Source organism: Gracilinanus agilis, chromosome 3 (genome assembly GCF_016433145.1).
Source record: "Gracilinanus agilis isolate LMUSP501 chromosome 3, AgileGrace, whole genome shotgun sequence".
Taxonomy (NCBI): domain Eukaryota; kingdom Metazoa; phylum Chordata; class Mammalia; order Didelphimorphia; family Didelphidae; genus Gracilinanus; species Gracilinanus agilis.
In genome coordinates, this window is record NC_058132.1 from 342704290 (window position 1) to 342724518 (window position 20229).

At 37.3% G+C, this 20229-nt stretch overlaps 1 protein-coding gene across 2 annotated transcripts in view; it reads right to left on the reverse strand.

The window, feature by feature from the left end:
• The window catches only part of CASR (calcium sensing receptor), a 76073-nt gene extending 71239 nt beyond the window's left edge, over positions 1–4834 (reverse strand). For both annotated transcript variants that reach the window (XM_044666743.1, XM_044666742.1), the window contains exon 1: positions 4650–4834. In XM_044666743.1, coding sequence (XP_044522678.1) covers positions 4650–4834 — 185 coding nt within the window. The remainder of the gene's footprint in view (positions 1–4649) is intronic.
• Between the last annotated feature and the right edge of the window lie 15395 nt (positions 4835–20229).

The following is a 20229-nucleotide window of genomic DNA, read 5'->3' on the forward strand; positions in this document are numbered from 1 at the left end:
GGTCATCTCCTTCCTTAACCAAAGCAAAGAATGCCTTCTTATGATGGACAATTTTTCCTCATGCCTTTCTATAATTTCTGTATTGAGGATCTACTGAATGAGTTTGAGTTTTTCTTAGATTCTTTTAACTTCCTTGAAGTGTCCATATAGATTCAACCTGTCCATCTACTGTCTCTCCCTTTGCATGGCACTTTGTTTATATCATGATCTGGTCATTAATGATCTTAGGGATGTCTTTTATACCACTTTTTAAGTTTGAAGTTTATGAATATGTAACAATCAAATTATTCCCATAATTCATCTTTCTATTGTTTTTTAGCTTACTTGTAAAATTCTGATTTTTTTTTCAGAATTTTATGAATTGCAGCCTCTAAATGTGCACTGACCAGGGCAAAGTACGACAGGACTATCTCTGCCCTCTGGATATTATACCTAAAATCAGTAAAAAATACAATGACTAATTGTGATTTCCATGACACTTTGAACTTTTATGACATTAAAATTCCCTCATTTTCCTCATATGTAGTTTGTTGTTTGGCCTTGTCTTCCTCATCTTTCACTTTCTGAACCCAAGTGCAGAGTTTTCCATTCATCTCTAATATATTTCTACTTAATTCAGTTCAGTTTGTCGTCATTCTATCCTATTATGATTTCTTTGCATTTGTCATCTATATTTGTTGTCGTTCCCCATTTTTGTCATCTCCAGTTTTGGTAAGTGTGACTTCTGGATTTTGATCCAAGATACTGGCCAAAATGTTAAGTAGGACAAACAGCAGCCTGACCTCTGAGGCATGCTATTAGAGACATTCCTCTAAGGCAAAAGTTCTCAAACTTTTCATCTCAAGGTGCCTGTATGCTCTTAAAAATGAGGATCCCGGGGGCAGCTGGGTAGCTCAGTGGATTGAGAGCCAGGCCGAGAGACGGGAGGTCCTAGGTTCAAATCTAGCCTCAGACACTTCCCAGCTGTGTGACCCTGGGCAAGTCACTTGACCCCCATTGCCTACCCTTACCACTCTTCTGCCTTGGAGCCAATACACAGTATTGACTCCAAGACAGAAGGTAAGGGTTTAAAAAAAAAATGAGGATCCCAAAGGGCTTTTGTTTCTATCAGTTTGATCTATTGGTACTTACTTAGAAATAAAATGTCATAATATTATTATGAAAGTAATTTTTACCTCAGGGTCTGAATGAAAGGGAAACAGGACCTGTAAAAGCCCCCAAACCAAACTTCAAGAACCATTGTTTGAATACTGACCCATTGATGACTATTGTCTGAGCCCCCTGTGGTGTTAGAATTAGAATCAGAAGGACCAGATTTGAATTTTGTTGAATTTTTAGTTATGTGATCACAGGCAAGTCATCAGCTCAATGCCTTTGCTTCCTCCTTTATGAAATGGTCATAATAATGCTTATACTATTTCTCTAGGCAACTCTAAAACTGTAAGTTACAGAAAAATTGCCAATAGTAACAGTTTTCTCATCCAGGAGTTCCCTGTATCAATGAAATCATAGGCCTAGTTCCTAATGCCTATCCATACTACTTACGCTACAGAACTATTGTGAAAAAAGTACTTTGTAAATCTTAAAGTTCAACATAAATTTCAATAGAAATTTGAGTTAATGATTAACTATGCTACTGTCTAGATTCTTCTCTCCATCTTATTTATAAGACGAGTAGGAGAGACTCCATTAAGATATATTGCTGAAATCTGACCTACTATATACTTCTGCAATATTGCCCTGCTCTAACTGATTATTATTCTATTAAAAAAGAAAATTAGTTTTTTTCTGGCATGATCTGTTCTTAGTGAAGCCATATAAACTATCAGCAATCACCAATTCCTTTTAAAGTTTTAGAAAGAATTGAAATGAAGTTTTCTAGATCCTGCTTTGTTACTCTTCCCTTTTCTAAAAATTTGGACATTTCGCGGTGATACCACTCACTCCTAAGCCTCTGTCCCACAAAGAGATCGAAGAAAGAGGAAAATATGTACTTATATGTACTGAAATGGTTGTAGCAGCTTTTTGTGGTGGCAAAGAAAAGGAAACAAAGGGGACGGTTAATCAATTGTGGAATGCTCAAACAAATTATGATATATGAAAGTAGTGAAAACTATAAGCACAAACTATTTTGAAACATTTAAGAACACTAAGCAATGAAATGACAGACCATGATTCCAGAGAACTGATGATAAAGAATGCTTCTTACCTCCTGACAGAGAAATGAAAGACTACATATGTTGCTTTAGACAAGGAATTTATTTCCTTGACTAGGCATATTTGTTACAAAGGTTTTTATTTTTAAATTTAGTAAGGGAGGATGGGAAGAAGAGAAAATAAATACTTGTTAACTGAAAAAAACTGAAAAAGAAATTCAGGACATTTTTCCTTTTCAGTAAATAATAGACACAGCAATGTTCTCAACACTTCTTAGTCAGTCGCGCGTCTATGAAAATGTGGGTCTGCCGTAAAATTTGTCTACAAACGTCTGGGTAGTTTCTTCTCATATTTTCATTAAGGATACTATTGTACATACATATAGGATTCTTATAGTTATTTTAGAGATGAGAAAGCAGGTTCATGAGTAACTGCTCTCTTTTCATCCCCTTTGGGGAAGTAAAAGCATCACTGCTGATATTTTTCTCTTTGAGATACTCTGAAAACCTCTCCTTGAGTACCTTTAAAATGGTACTATTTCCTCCAAAGATTTCTTTTCTATGTATTTGGTCAAAGCCAGTCTCTCCTTCTGATTTCCTCTTATATATCAGGTGATATATATTAAGGGGTTAGAATCTATATGTGGTAGTTTCACAGTGGACACTAATGAAATGAGTATATTTTAAAATCCCAGCAGATTCCAGAGGAAATTTTGTTCCTCGGATTTTACTATGTGTTGTCTTTTTTTCCATATTCTCAGATATTTGATATGGCTTAGCTGGATGTCAAAGTAAGTACTTGCTAGACTTATTTGTCTTTTGATTTTTGTTGTTTTTTGAGACAGGGCTTCTCATATTGGGCTGCTCTGTAATGCTTTGCAAATGGCCCTCAAATTGTGGCTCCTTAACCCATGCCTCTCTTTTGTCAAAGGAGACTGAGTATCTGCTGGCTAAGATGGTTTCTGAGGTCTTTTAATTTTATCATTAATATGAATTGTTTTGTATTGGTTAAACTTCTCCAGAAAATGGCAATAGAGGGAATTTCTTTATTTTTGTCCAGTTCCCATTTCTCCCCAAAGTAGAGAGCTTTTAGCAGTCAGGAGGGAACTGTTATATCCAAATGTTATTGCTGTAGTTGTTATTTAGTCATTTTTCGGTCATGTCTGACTCTTCATGACAAAGATTCTAGAGTAGTTTGCCATTTTCTCCTCCAGCTCATTTGACAGAAGAGGAAACTGATTAAAGTGACTTGCCCAGAGTGACACAGCCAGTAAGTGTTTGAACTCAAGGCGATGAGTCTATCTGACTCCAGGCCTGGTACTCTATCTACTCTGCTTGGCAGTCCTTACATCCAAATATAATGTTTTATGATAGCTGACTTTATATAATACTTTATGGTTTCAAGGTGCTTTACATATCTCATTTCAGGCTCACAACCCCACAAAGTAGGTACTACAGGGAACTCATTTTCTTTTATAGATGAGGAAATTGAAGCTTATCTTTATGACTGCCCAGTCATCTAATGTCAGAGGTGGGATTTGAACCCAGTCTTTCTTACTCCAAGTCTAGTGCTCCATCTACTACACTATGATGCACTTGTCTTATTTTTATCTAACCTATATTTACTTTGACTTTGGTATATACAATATCTTCATATAGAATTTTTATCCTTTCTTCCAATTTTGTATTTACCTTGACCTTTGTAGGAAGGAAAGAAGGAAGGAAGGAAGGAAGGAAGGAAGAAAGGAAGGAAGGAAGGAAGGATGGAGGGGAGAGAAGGAGGAAAGAAAAAGAAAAAGGAAAGAAATAGAGTGAGAAAGAAGGAAAGAAAGAGAAAGAAGGAAGAAAGGAAGATGACCTCCAGTTTGTCAAACTCATGCCTAAACTTAACTAGTAAAGTATTTTGCAAATGATATCCATGTCTATTTTTCTGCACACTATATTGTACATAGTGAATTATCATATGAGATATGTATGTTCATTTGTCCTTTTGAAACAGTGCAGTGTAGTTAAGCCATGGGGTCCTGTGCGTTTGTGGTTGGGAGACCTATTCTCCAACATGCCTACTCATATAATCCCAAAGACCACTGGTTTGCAATAGGTTTTTTGTTTGGTTGTTTCACAAACCCATTTTAACAACAACAAAAATGCATTGGGAACCTTTTAAGCATTTAATATGCTCCTCACATTCTTTTAGATTTATTCATTAAGTGCTTACAATATATACAATGATAACTTTTATTCCCCTGAGCTTCAAATTACTGCAGATTCAAACATTCATATGCTTGTTGAAACAGAAGAAAGGTATATTTGTAACGTAATTGGGTAATTGTTTCCTACTTAAAGAACCATTAAAGAATTTTCAGCGTGAACCTGTTGGGCCATCATTACAAACTCAGAACCACCTCAGAAAAACAACTGCTACTCCATATGCATTCCCAATATTATAAGAGAAAAGCAGACTGTGTCTGGGACATTGCTTCTTTATCTTACCTGATGCATTCCACTGACTCAGGCCTTGATTTCAAATCCTGATCTTTAGCTGCTACTCCAAAATGAATTGGAAAGAGTCCTCCAAGAATAATATCACCCTTCTTCTGTGCTCTCTGGTCAGGGCCATAGGCAGAAGTGTTCCAGGTTAATGCCAAGAGGATCAAGCAACATCTATAATAGGTCATTGTTTCTCTTTTCTCCAGGAGGGAGAAAAAAGGGTACAAGGATGTAAAAGGTGTCCTGAGAGTCTTTCACTCTCTCCTTTGAGGGCACATGTCTACAGTGAAGTTAACAACAGAACAGTGGTCTCCATGTCGGTACTTTGCATTCTGTCTTCTCCATTATAGATTAGTTCAGGCTGGAATTCTCAATTCCTCAGAGTCAATATCATGTAGAGATCATCTGTCATGCTTCTGAAAAATAAAGATAAAAAAAACCAAAAACTACAGCAAAATCTCATTTCATTGTCATGTCTATTTTTTTGTCTTTTCTCCCTTTATTGGTCCTTCCCCCGTCCAGCCTTAAAGAGATCTCTTTTTCTCCATTGCTTGTTGTTTTGTAATGAAAATGGTAATCTATTGGACACCAGGATTCCATAGAGACTAGAGAGTAAAAAAAGCTTTTTAAAGACCATATTCACTCATCCATTCAAACATTTTTTTCTTCTACCATGTGCAATACATTATACTAGGCCCTGAGAGAAGGTTTCAAGATCAATAAAATATAGTCAGTGCCCTGAAGGAGGATGCTAGGTAGTAGGGAAATATAATCAATCATTAAGAATTTATGAAGTACCTACCCTGTCCAGTCATTATGCTAGATCCTGGGTATGCCAAAAAAAAAATAAACTGATTCCTGTCTTCAAAGAGCTTACATTCTAATGGGGGAAACAGCATGTACACATAAAAAGAGATATAGAATATATGCAAAATACAAGGTAATTAATATTTTGTGGGAGGCAGGTATATACTAGAGGGAAGACTAAGAAAAGCTTTGTATAGGAAAGTACTGGAGCTAAGCTTCAAAGGAATCTAGGGATATTTAAGAGAAGGTAAGGAGGAGGCATATGCTTTGTGTACAAATAACTGTAATGAAATGAGATAAATGGGTATAAAGTACTATAAGCTCTACCAAGTCTTACTGTCATCCCTCATCATGGTACAAGAGATGCCCCTGGATTTTCAAGGGCTACCAAGGACTACTATACATGCTGGAAAAGTTTTGAATTCAAACCTGGCTGTAGATTGCCTGCATTCTGAGGATCATCACATGTAGTCTGGCCACTTGGTGATGAATACTTTGACCCATGATAACCCATGAAACAAAGGAAAATTACTCCTAGTTCTGTGTAACTCCTTTCTGCTTTTTCAGGAATGGTGGTGAAGTTTGGGGAAAAGGAGGGCAGAGGGTATGAAGAATTACACAATTATACAATTCTTAGATCACCTCTAACCACTAACTATTTATACCAAGGAAGGCACAAAAGAGGGAGCCATATGCCCACTGTCATGACAGAAATTGAGTGCAGGGTCCAGACTGAGGAATTCCCTAAATAAGGTCTATTAGATGCTCTTGTTTGCAAAACAAGAAATGTTCTTTTAATTGTTTTCAAGTTTCCCTCTGAAACAAAGACCCTTAATTCTTTCAATGTCAAGAGAAAGAGAGGAAAGTTCCCCAATTTTTCCCTAAAGTTGGATGGGCCACTGTGAAATTTTAGGGACAGGGCAAGAGTGACATGGAAGGGTTGAGATTTGCTTTACTAGAGGGAATTCCTACAATGAGATCACAGATTCCTGTGAGTATTCTGAGTACTAGATTCAGATTAGAGTAAAAAATCATTTACATTACTCACTGGTGTGCTGGTGTAAATCAAGGAAGGCTAAGCAGGGGAAGAGGCAAATAGGTCTTGGAATATAGGTAGGATTTCAATAGACAGCAATTAGTTTAGGGAGGGTAATCCAGACATGGGAAATGATGTGAATCTTTTTTCAGAGGCAAGAAAACCTGGAATATGTTTGGGGGATAGAGAGTTTGGATGGAGCATATGAAAACAGGATAGGAAAAAATATGAGAGAAGTCCAAGCTCAATCACCACCCCAGAATCACCTGAGGCTTTTGATTAGCAGAGTGAGGGCTAATTAAACAACCATACCACTTAGATAACATCATTACATAGGATACATTAGAGGTCAAAGGAAAAAGAAGGGAAACTACTGCAAGAATTCAGGTATTTCTCCTTCCATCTTCTCCCTTTCCATCTATGTGGATTGCCAAGCAAAATATGCCAGAATAGGGATGCCTTACTCTATGTTTATTATAAAACAAGTTGAGAGAAATGTGTTGCCATGGAATGAGAATAAGACTGCGAATGAGAAGACAGGTTGTAGTTGGGGCTCTGATGTTAACTTACTGTGGAATTTTGAGCAAATTACTGTTACCTCTATCGGGCTCAGTTTCCACTTCTGTAAAATAAAAGTGATGTAAGAAATGATTACTAAAACCTCTTTGAACTCTCAATTTCAATGACAGTTTCTTTAGACCTCAGTTTCCTTATGAAATGAAAGGGGTAGATTAGAAACTTCCTTCTAGCTTTAACATTGTGTGATTCTAAAATATCTCTAGTAAAAAAGAAGTCTCTACCTAAAAGAAAAATGGATATATGCTGTTTTGACAGACGTTTCTCAACAAATCTATTAAAAAAAACCTCAACCTACCAAAGTACATTTTACTCAAATGATTAATTTATTGATTAACAGGAAAGTGAGATGTGCCCTTTAACTTTAGTAGTACGGCTCACTAACCACTGTTATTTAATGAGAATTTTGTCGCTGCTTGGTGTTGACTTTATTGATGTCGTTACATTTGTTGTCTAGATTGGTTTTTTTTTTCATTATACCTTTTTCACCCTCAATAATTTCAAACAAGTCTTCTCGTATTTCTCTAATTTCTTCATATTTTTCATTCCTTGTGGTACAGTAATAATTAATGACATTCATATACCATAAATTGTTCAGCCATTTCCTAAGTGCTGAGCATAATGGAAACATTCTGTATCTCATTTTTTGTGATGGTACTTTTTTCTTCAAGTTTCATAAACTTCTCTTTGGACTATGATCCTCATAGCCACCATTTAAGCAAAACAACTCATTCTTTTTCTCTTACTTCCAAAAAAGTTTGGGAAATGTTTCTGTTTTTGGCTTCTAAAAAATTTGGAAAGGTCAGCTGGGTAACTCATTGGATTGAGAGTCAGACTCAAATCTGGCCTAGAACACTTCTAAGTGGTATGACTCTGGGCAAGTCACTTAATCCCCACTGCCTAGCCCTTACTGCTCTTCTGCAGGGAGAGAACTTGGAACTCAAAATTTAAAAAAATTAAATTAAAATCTTTTATATGTAATTGGTAAATATTTAACGAGAAAAAAATACTTTTAAAAGGGAAAAGATGAATGGGTTGGATTAGATCATCTTCAAAGTTCTATAGTTCTATGGTGCTGAGATGTGCTACTATTTTCAAAACGGCTAAACCATTAGTGAACAAACAGGAACTTGGGAGTCTAGACTTTCGTTCAACAAGATGTAGTCCATTTTTGATCATGCCCATACGGGACAGAGAGGCAGATGGGCGATGGCTCAGATTTCCAAGTCCTCACCTAGTGATTCCTTTGATAACAGAGGGGTTTGCAAAAAGAAGTCTGGAAGGGAGACAGGGGGAGAAGAAGGTGAAATTCAAAGGTTTGGGGTGTTCCTTCAGAGAAATCTAACTTATAACAGGCAAAACAAAACACCATCTTCCCCCCAAGCATACAACTACAAATTTCTCAAAATTCTGCTTCTCTAAACAAGGATAATCACTTCCACAGTTCTTTCATTCGTTTACTTATGAAACATTTATTAGGTACGATGCATAATGAATGCACCATCCCAAGTTCTGGTAGAAACAGAAACATAAAACATGATCTCTGATTTAAAAAAAGCTTACTAAGAAGGAAGAACATCTGAGTACACAAATACATATAATACAAATCATGTGGTACACATGTAAGAAAAGAATAAAGTTCTATGACATCAGGGAACATTTCAGATATGGAAACCGAGCCAGAGAAATTTCAGTGATTTTTCCAAAGTTATTCATCAACCCCATGGCGCAAGCACAGAAACAATTATCTCTCGGCTTCTGAGAACTTTGGCTGACATGTTATGAACCAAACGGGAATTTACTTAGTGTGTATTCTGATGGCTTTTGCTCTGTTTCATTCATTACACTAGAGAGAGCTCAGAAAGGGAACAGGCTATCTCTACTGAATAGGAGCTGTGGCAGCAGCTCTGTGGTACAGGGAAATTTTGTTTTGGTTCCATGAATGTATGTTTATATCTGTGTGTGCATATGTTTGCATAGGTGTACATACAAATACATATATGTTTGTGTGTGTTTAAGAAATCACTGATAAAATTTGGTATGAGTGAAAAATGTCATCTACGGTCCTACCTCCCACCCCTAGTCTTGTACTGCTCACCATGGCTAAAACTTCCACCCTCCTTTACTTGGCTAATGAATATTCATTCCAGGCATTTCCATACATGTCTGGCACATACATACATGTATATGCACACACACATATATATGTGTAATTGGCTAAGTGATATGTGTGTGTATTTTATATTACATTATCCGGCGATATGTAAGTATTTCATATTATAAATATCACACAAAGACACACACACACACACACACATATATATATATATACACATAAACTTGGGTTGTAATATATTATTTTATATAGAAATATAAGTGTCTCGAACCTATAAGGTAGATGTAGAGGCATTGATATACAGGCAGGAGCCACACTAACTGTCCACCATCTAATCCTGTCTCCTCTCCAGATCAAAGGCTTCCTTTGAAAGGAAGGAATATCTTGTTTTGGTATGAAGGTGATCTTTGAGCATGAGGGAAACACAAAAACAGGGACAGGTCACACTCCACTGGCTTCCTCCACTCCCATTTGCCTGCCAACTATTCAGCCATGTGTGCTCCATCTCCCTGACAACAGGTGTGACTTTTGGAGGCTCCATGCCTCATTTAGCTCTGGTAATGGCTTAATTGAGTTGGAAAAATGCAGGGACAGGAGCCGTGATAAAAACTAGCTTAGCTGTGTTCCTGTTATTCATTCGAAAAAGCCATCAAGAAAGGGATAGGGAAGGATGAATAACAGAGTAAAGAGTGGAGCTCAACATAAAACGGGGATAAAGAGAAGTGGAAAGAGCAAAAAAGAGAAAGGATACATGGAAAGCAAGTAATAAATCTCTAGTCTATAGTGCTTTAAAGCTTACAAAGGCATAGCCATATAGCATAGATGTAAGGCACTGGCACATAGTAAGTGCTTAATAAATTCTTTTCTATCCATTCATTCATTCATATAAACAGCTTTCCTCATAAAACCTTGTGAGACAGATAATGGAAATACTCCATGTTATGGATCAAGAACCTGAACTCAGTGAGGTTAAATGACTTGATCCTGTTTACACAGCTAGCAAATATCAGATGTAGGACTCAAACTCAGGTCTCTCAACTCCAAATCCTTGTTCCAATGGGCCCACCTTTCTACATCAAAAAAGGCAAAAAAGGAACTAAGCAGGGATAAGAAAAAACAGAAAGTCCAACAAAAGGCAAGAAGCATGCACATTGTCACCTTCATCTCTACAATGTTTAAAAATGTCTTTGAAGGAGGCAGCTGGGTAGCTCAGTGGATTGAGAGCCAGGCCTAGAGATGAGAGGTCCTGGGTTCAAATCTGGCCTGAGACACTTCCTAGTTGTGACCCTGGACAAGTCACTTAACCCCCATTGCCTAGCCCTTACCACTCTTCTGCCTTGGAACCAATATATAGTATTGATTCTAGGTTGGAAGCTAAGGGTTTAGAAAAAAATGTCTTTGAACTTTGGGTTCTGACATTGCAAACACTCACACGTGTTTCAAAACCTGCTGGAGAAGAGAAGAATTGGGAATAGAGCTGGTTGCACAAAATTTTGCTGTCTGGATTATTTATACAAACAACTGAAGCTAATTTTTGCTATGGAACTTAACAGAATTGGTTGAGATCAGATGCAAAGGAAAACTATTCCAAGTTTTCTAGGTCTAAAATTTGAAGAGAAGAGTGTGCAGTAGAACTGGGGTTTTAAACACTAAATATAGAATCCTTGAACTGAGAAGGACCAAGGGAGATCATCTGGTCAAATGGGCTGCCTTTAGGCAGGTGAATGTTTAAGCCAAGGGTGGATGACTTGACCATAGATGAAAACCTGAATTCATTAGCATCAATGAAAGAGGAAACTAGTAAACTTTGGGAATAATAATGGAGAAAAATGGATCACATGACCTGGATTGAAAACCTGCCTCTGTTATTTATGTCTGCCTCCCAGTTTGGCCCTCTGTGACTCTGAAGAACAAATGATTTCTACTTCTAGTTCTTTAAAATTTCTTCTATATTTGAATATATGAGAAATCACTCTTCTATGGTCCTTTCTCTGCGTCTGAAAATCCCAATTCTTTTACATTTTTTCCAAAGGCAACATGGGAGATTGGGAAAAGTACTGAGCTGGGGATGAGGAGATCTTGATTCAAATCTTAGTTCTGACATATGACTAGATATATTGAGCACAAGATAATTTAATTCCTTTGAGTATTAGTTTTCTCATCTCTAGAATGGAAATAATGATTTTTCCATCTTCTCAAAAAGGTGAGAGTGAGAGGGAGCATTTTATAATCCTTAAAGTATGATATAAATTTATGTTACTATTCTATCTTTGTATTGATCTTCATTCCTTTTCTAGGAATTTTCTCCACATTCCTTTTTAACTGTGGTGGCAGAACTTAGATATTCACCTCAGTGTTGCAGTGTAATGCAGAGGACATTTTATCATAGTGAAATGAGCACTGGATTTGAAGTTAAAACTTGAATTAAAATCCCAAGTTGGTACTGACTATCTTTAAGAGCTTGAAGTCAATTAACCTCTCTGGGCCACAATTTCCTCAGCCATAAAATAATATGAACATGAAATAACATTTATTCAATATTATTTGAATAAATAATAGACTGTAGAAATAGTAATTGCATTTGAATTCAAACATAGTCTGAAGGCCCTTCAATTTCTAAGTCTAGGATCTTAGGATCCCAGGACCTCCAATCCTTTTGTGCTATACTGATCCCTAACCTTCCTCCCCCTCCCTTCCTCCCTCCCCACATTTGATAGTCTCTGAAAAGGTACCAACTGAGTGCTTGAGGTTAGGGAATTGGGGGGAGTGGATCTTAAACCTGCCAATGATTATGAATTATTGCCCACTCTCGTTATAAAGGAGCTCTCCAAAGGTCTCTTGATGCTGATAGTTGAGGTGAGGGGCAGGCATGTTAGGAAGGCGACTTTTAGATTTTTCTGTCCTCAGTATAGAGAAGAATTTGTGGGTACAAAGGATGGACAGGTTCAACTCATCAAGGTGATGCTGAGAAATGCTGTAAATCAGACAATGAGAGAGCAAAACTATTGTGATTGTGTCATGATGTAGTTAGACACAAATCTCTGGGCAGCTTCGGGTACATTTCAGGTTGATGGATGTAGCTCTCTGCAGGTTTGCCTCTTGTGGAAAATCTTAATTGAAGGAGTAAGGAGACAGTAAGAATTAGGGCAGGGTATGAGTACAGAAAAAGCAAATGCATGAAAATATGTGTATGAATGGTTTTTGACACCATCATGTTTTTTTTGGCTTTTTGCCAACCATTATATTGCATTGGTGCCTACTAAATTTTATTTTATTCTATTTTTATAAAATAATTTCCCTATTTATTCAGGTCATTCTGAATTTTATTTCTATCTCCCAGCATGTTAAACTTCCATCCTAATTTATCACAATCTGCAAATTTGAGGAGGATATTCTCAATTACTTTACCAACTCAATAATGATATGGAGTTCAACGAAATACATTCAAAAAAAGATCCCCAAGACCAACTTTTACTCTTTGTGGATGACTTTTACATTTGTAATATTTGAGCCACTGCCTGTGGGTCTGAAATGTTTCATCACATATTCCAGAGACCCTGATGGTTGTGAAAGCAATTTCGGTTAATTGCTATTAGATAAGGATACTAGGGATAGAGATTGGGCCAGTGATTTCATTAGTGTAATGGAGTGGTTTCCAGTTTTTCTATTGTTCTGAGAACCATTTCAACAAAAAAAGAAATGTGTTGTGAGCTCCCAGGGTAATCTAATGTACTTCTTTCACATTATTATAGTTCTTTTATTCTTATACTTTGCTACAATTACTGCTTAAGATACCTTTAAAGAATTTTAGCTTTAGGTTGAAGAAATCGAAGGCATCTATGGTCATATGAAAAAGGAGTCCATGAATCATTAAATGGGCACCACTAGCATAAAGAATTCCCAGATGTGGAGATTCCCTCTGCCAATATAGCTTAACATCTTTTCTTCATCTTAGACTCTTAGAGAGTTATCCAAGCATTAAGAGGTTGTAAATGATCCAGGATCACAACCCAGTAAGTGTTATAAGAAGGACTAGAACCCAGGTTTTCCTGGTTCTGAGTGGTGGTTCTCTAACTTCTTTGTCACATTGCCTTTCCAATAATACTTCTTGGATATTTCAAGGATAGATAAGTTCATCTATATGCCTGTTCCTCCTACAATGTTTCTCTATCCCTATTCATCCTATGCCCTAGTAGATCATCTTTGTAAAATATTTTGAAAAATATTTTCCCACCATATTTAGATTAAATATATTATATTTTCTCATTCAACTGGATCTTCCAGAGCCTTATGCTCTGATGGCACAATTCCTTAGTCATTTGTATCAATCTGAGATTGGTAGAATGCTTTTACCTTTACTTTCCTATCATAACCTTCCCAGAGATTTTCATCATCTTCTCATCTGACTGCTTTCCTGAATCTGAAACTGCTTCCTAGGTATTATCCCATCCATTAACTAAACTGTTGTACTTAGCTTATCTTGGCAAGTGATGGCTTTCTTTGATGAGCTAAGAGTAAGGCTCTTTTCAACATTTCCTCTCCACTTAATTCAAACTAGACTGAACTTAGAAGCTAATTACCAAACATAGCTATTGCTCCTATAACTATGGGGATGTATGTAATGTCTTCCTTCCACTGTGATTTTTATCTATTTCTGCTGCATTCTAAGTTTCCTCTGTCTCACAGACACTAATTTAGCACAATGGTTCACTCTTAGGACTTAATAGAGTTGTTTTGTTTTTAATTATAATAAGTCAGTATATAGAGAACTAAGTTAAGTATATAAAGATATAACTCATTCTCCAATTTTTATATATTCAAAGAATCATAACAGGCAGTTTTCATTTGAAGAAATCAAAGCTATCTATAGTGTAAAGATGGGATTAACTCTCCCCCTGTCCATTTTTAGATTTAATCACCAAAAGTGTACACACCCCACTTATCCTAAGTGGAGGAGGTCTGTAACTCACGTGTGCACAAGTGGGTGACAAATAAGAATTGACTGACTGCCACCTGGGCAGTCCTAAGCAAAGTTTAAGCTGTAATTGGTACACGTAAAGTGGGAGGAAGGTACAGGAAGTGACTCAAAAGAAGCGCTTTTAAAAAGGAGTTACAACTTCCTGTAAACACTGCTTTGGAGCTCCGAGTTTGAGTTGAAGGCTCTTTTTTGCCTTAATCTGAACCCTGGTGGGGTTCTGGCTGAGGACCTTGGACTGCTTTCTTTTGAACTACCACGTGGGCGAGTAAAAAAGACTGACCCCTTCCTTGATTTTCTGAAGGGACTATCCTCAGGAGAGGCCTCTTCTCTTCGGAGAGCCTTTGTGGCTGAAGCCCTTGCTTCCTTCATGAGACCCCTCTAACTGAGTACTAATTAGCTCTGCCTGGGTTGAGCCAGGGGCCTGAGGAAAATGCTTAGCGTGTTAGGCTAGATGTCTTGTCCTATCCTTTCTCTGATTTTCTTACTTTCACTTTCTCTTCCTATTTGTAAATATGCTACCATAAAAGTCATTTTGACTTGAGTCTTTTCATTTGGAATTAAGTATTTAATTCCAGGCAGCCTTACTCTCTTGTATATTCAGTCCAACCATAATTTTCACCTCCTTTTTAAAAGCGCTTCTTTTGAGTCACTTCCTGTACCTTCCTCCCACTTTACATGTACCAATTACAGCTTAAACTTTGCTTAGGACTGCCCAGGTGGCAGTCAGTCAATTCTTATTTGTCACCCACATTTCTCACATTACCCATCCCTCTGCCCAATAGCCCAATGGGAGCGCTTCCTCCCTCCCCTGTCTGGGGTAAGGTGGGGGACTCTCATGGGCATGAGGATTGCAGTTTGGGCACTCAGGCTCTAAAAGGTTTGCCATCACTGCTCTAGATGATCATGGGTTTGTCTCCAACACAACTACACCAACTCCTTCAACATCCCCTTATTCTTCTTCTCTTTTCTTCTTCCACATAATAATCTTAGATGTGGGCTGCTCAGGGAATTTATAACTTAATCAGAAGCAGGCACCTATAGGTGCCTATAGAAAGTAATGCAGTACCATACTTTCTCTTTGGACACTTCTCTTCTCTTTGGGTCATCATGATACTTCTCTCTCTTGGATCTTCTACTACCTGGCCCATTACTGTTTCTCAATTTCCTTTGTTAGAGACACGTAGGTAGCTCAGTATATTGAGAGTCAGTCCCAGAAATGGGAGGTCCTGGGTTCAAATCTGAACTTAGACACTTCCTAACTGTGTGATTCTAGTATAGTAATTTAACCCCCATTGCCTAATCCTCCCTGCTCTTCTGCCTTGGAACCAATATATAATATTAATTCCAATGCAGAAAGAAAGGATTAAAAAAAACAACAAGTTCAATTTCCTTTGTTGGATCCTCATCCATATCAAGACCCCTAACTATGGTAATACCCAAGCCTCTTCCTAGAGTCATCTTCTTTTCTGTATACTCTTAATCTGTGACTTCCTTTAATTCCTGGGCTTAATTATTATGTCTATGGAAAAGACTTCAAGGTCTATATCTAGCTCTTATCTTTCTCCTGAACTCTAGGTCTGGATCACCAACTACCGATTGGACATTATAACTAATTGTCCCAGAGTTATCTCAAAGTCAATTGATCTAAACCAGAATTCATTTTCTTTTCCCTAGACTTTTCCTTCTACTCCTTCCTTTTTCTGTTAAGGTCACCTCCCCATCATAAGAAGAAATCAAAGGAGAGGATTTTGTGGGAGAATATAAACAGCTTTAACTTGTTTCTCTGTTGACCTGTTGTGAATTATTGTTCTTTCTGATATCTTTTTATCTTCTCCTGGCGTCTGTCTGAACAGCCCCTCAAAAGCTGGGTAGATTCATTCCACCTCATTAATTCCACATAACTGGATGTGATTAACTCAACCTATTACTGAGACTACTTTCCACTGGTTCTTCTCATCAATAGCAACTTTTCCTCTTCCCTGTCCCCTTTCTCTCTACTCCTCTCTTTTGCTCTGTCTCCTTTTTTCTCTTCCCAGTTGCCTCTAACTTTCTGTTTTCTCTTTCTAGTAAAAAAAACTTCTTTTCATTTTATATGTAAAAGTCTCTCCCTTTCCCCTACCATTAAGCAGTTCGCTAGATTGTGAGATTCATTCATATAATTTAGATAAAACAATTTACAAACCTTAAATCACTATATAAAATAGTAATTGCAAAAACTAGAATAGTGCAATACAAATTTCTTATTTCCCCCTGAGGACAGCAAAATAAAACCTTGCCAGTAGTAGTAAAAAGAGTAAGTCATAATAAAATTTGCAATGACAACAACAAATATTTACACAGCACTTAATATACATTTTGATATTTGATCCTCAAAACAGCCTTGTAAGACACAAGAGCTGCCATTATTATCATTGTTATTTGTCAGCTGAGGAAATTGAAATCCTCCACCAATTGAATTTGCTCTATTTCTCAGAATGCTTAGTCATTACTTTGAATGAAATTTGAATGAAAGGTACTCCCATTGGACTGCTGGGAAGGGGGGCAGGTGATGTAGTCAGGCCTGGGGAAAAGGAAAGGTGAAGGGTGCAAGCATTCTACTTTACTCCCTTCTAGTTATGTGAGCTAGGATCCCCTCAAACCTAGCTCGTCTCCAAAATGGAAATTGAGGGGACCTTGAAAATTTCAAACTACACCCTCTTTAGCCACTGTTCAAGGAACCAGAAGACATTTCAAATGCAATGCTTTATTGAGAGAGAAAGAGAGAAAAAGGTTTCCAGAAAAAAAAGAAAAAAAAAGCCCCAACTTATAGGAAACCCCCTTATTTATAGGAAAATATAACCCTCAAGTTAAATGACATCATCCTGACACATTCACCCCATCCTATTCCAGCCTTTCTGAAGAGGGTATCCTCCAAATTAACCTTTTTAGCAAATGGCCAAGGGTTGAAGTCATGTTTTAAACTGGATGCCAGGCTGACTGGGAGATCATTACCTCTGACAAGCCACTATTTTTCCCTCAGACAAGGGACCCCTTTGAATGCAAACTGAACAGACTAAGGCAGCCAAGGGTTGGCTATGAAAGAAACTGGAGAAGGAGGTTATAGAACAGGGAAGAAGCTATTGCTTAGCCTCAGGCTCATAAAACTTATTTCTAAATCACTAGACTATAATTATGAACATTTTTAAAGTATAAACTCAAAAGACACATCCCCAAATCCCAAAAATACTTTGTATAGTAAAGACACTGGTTGCTTCTGATAGTAAAGACATAAGTTGTTTCTGTCTCACTCAGGCCAAAAGTAACAAAGAGGCCAGTGTATTCTGAATGGGGTGGGGCAATCTGGTCCTGCAAGGGATGCTCTCTTGAAGAGACCTGCTTATTAACTCCTTCTGGGGAGGGGAACAGCCCAGCTGCACCTTCCTCTAGCTTTCTAGTTAGGAACTCTGGTGAACTCTGTGCTGCAGGGACAGGCACACTGGGTCCTTGGCATGCATGCCCATAGAGAGGTCTATGTGTGCCATCTCTGGCACATGTGCCATAGGTTTTCCATCACTGGCCTAGAGTATTCATATTCTTTTCCCATGTCTCCTCCATCTATAAAAAAACCCAACAACCAAACTTCACTTAATCCTACCATCCCCTAGCTAATGTTAGGATGGCTAATGTTTCTTCTCCTTCAGAGCTAAACACTTTTTAAAGGGCAATTTACAATCAATGCTTCTACTTCCTCTTTTCTCATTTTCTTTTAATCTGGTCCCATACCTCATCATTCAACTGAAACTTCCCTCTCCAGAGTTACCAGTGATCACTCAGTTGCCAGGACTGATGGCCTTTTCTCAATCCTAATCCTTCTTGACTTCTCTACCCTATTATAAACCATTGATAATATTCTCTTTTCCTGGATACTCTCTAGTCTAGGTTTTCATGGCACTGCTCTTACCTAGTTTTCCTCCTGTCTGCCCAATGGACTGCTACTCTGCCTTTTTTCTACACCTGAGTTGTCTTCTCCTTTTGTCTCTGTGTACTCTTATTTGGAAATTTCATCCATTTCCATGAGTTTGATTATCCTCTATGCATATGAATCACAAATCTATACAGCCATTCCTAGTCTCTCTCCTGAATTCTAGTCCCAGATCTCCAACTGCCTCTTAGACATTTTAAACAGCATATTCTATACCAGTGGTTCCCAAACTTTTTTGGCCTACCGCACCCTTTCCAGAAAAAATATTACTTAGTGTCCCTGGAAAGATTTGTTTTTATTTTAATAGCAATTAATAGGAAAGATAAATGCACCTGTGGCCATCACCGCTTCCCTGGATCACTGCAGCACCCACCAGGGGGCGGTGGCGCCCACTTTGGGAATCACTGTTCTATAGGGATATCAAACTCTAACATGCTCAAAACAAAACTCATCTTTCCTTCAAACTTTCTCCAATCATTCAATGTAAAGAAAAAAATTAAGAAGAAAACAAGCAGTTATCAAATGCCAGCTGTGTACCAGACCTTCCACTGTACCTTAAAAGTATTATTTCATTTGATATTCACAACTACCTCAGAAGGTAGGTGCTATTATGATCCTCATTTTAAAGTTAAGAAAACTGAGGCAGATAGATATTAAGTGTCCTGCCCAGGGTCACATATCCAGTAAGTATCTAAGGCTAGATTTACATTCAGATCTTCCTGAACCTGTTCAGGTTCAGGTATGTCAAGCTTCTTAGTTGAATTCAAAGAACTAATTATTTCTGGAGACCAATCATGAAGATCATTTTGATGGATATACTTAATACTGTTACTCTGATCCTTCTGTTAACTTTCCTCCTATTACTTCTGCTTTCCTATTTCCCTATTACTGTTGAAGGGGCCACAATCTTCTCAGTCACCCATACCTTTAATCTCTCTGTTATCCTTACTCTCATTTACTCCACATATTTAATCTCTTGGCTGTCAAATCTTTTAATTTCTACTTCATAGCATCTGATGCATTTATCCTTTCTCTCTACTCATGTAGCCTCAATCCAAGTTTGAATCCTTAATACCTTTTACTTAGAGTATTTAAATAACTTTCGAACTGGTGTCCCAACTTCAAGTCTTTCTCCTTTCCAATATAACTTTCACAAAGCTACCAGATGATTCTTCTAAAGGATAGTTTTGACTATGTAACTCCCTTGCTCAATGAGCTCACTATTTCATGTAGTGACTCACTATTTCTTCTAGGATCAAAAATAAAGATTTTTTTAAAACCTCTTACCTTCCATCTTTGAATTGATACTAAGTATTGGTTCCAAGGCAGAAGAGCAGTAAGGGCTAGGCAAATAGGATTAAGTGATTTTCCCAATATCACACACCTAAGAAGTGTCTGAATTCAGATTTGAACCCAGGACCTCCATTCTACTCCATTTTCTTTCTCTCCACTAAGCCTCCTAGTTGCTCTCATATTCATAATTTTTTATGGAGTAGTAATATTTGACTGTGTTCATGTGCTGCAACATGTCTTAGTCATTCCCAATCATGCATTCATTACCACTTTCTGTTTTATCATTGTCAAATTGTTTAATATAAGGTGAAACCTTAGAGTGTATTCACTTGCATTTTTTCCTATTATTTGTGGTTTGGGATAGTCTTTCATATGGTTGTTAATTGATTTCAATTCTTTTGAGAATGGTTTGTTTATATCTTTTGATTGTTCATCTATTGGAGAATGGATTTTGGTCACATATTTGTTAGTTTTCAGTATGTCTTGAATATCATATCCTTATCAGAGGTATTGGATATAAAGATTTTTGCCCCAATCAATTGCTGCCCTTCTTATTCTAGCTGCATTGATTTTGTTAATGTAAAAGGTTTTTCAGCTTCCTGTAATGAAAACTTTCTATTGATCATCTCTATTTCTTGATCAGCTCTATCTTTTATTTGGTTAAAATTTCTCTTGCTAACCACATCTGAGAAATATACCTCATCCTCTTCTTTTCTACTTTTTTTTGTGATATGAACTTTTAATACTCAGATCATGCATCTATTTTGATCTTATTGTAGTCTATACCCAAGTCCAGTCAAACTGACTTCCAATTTT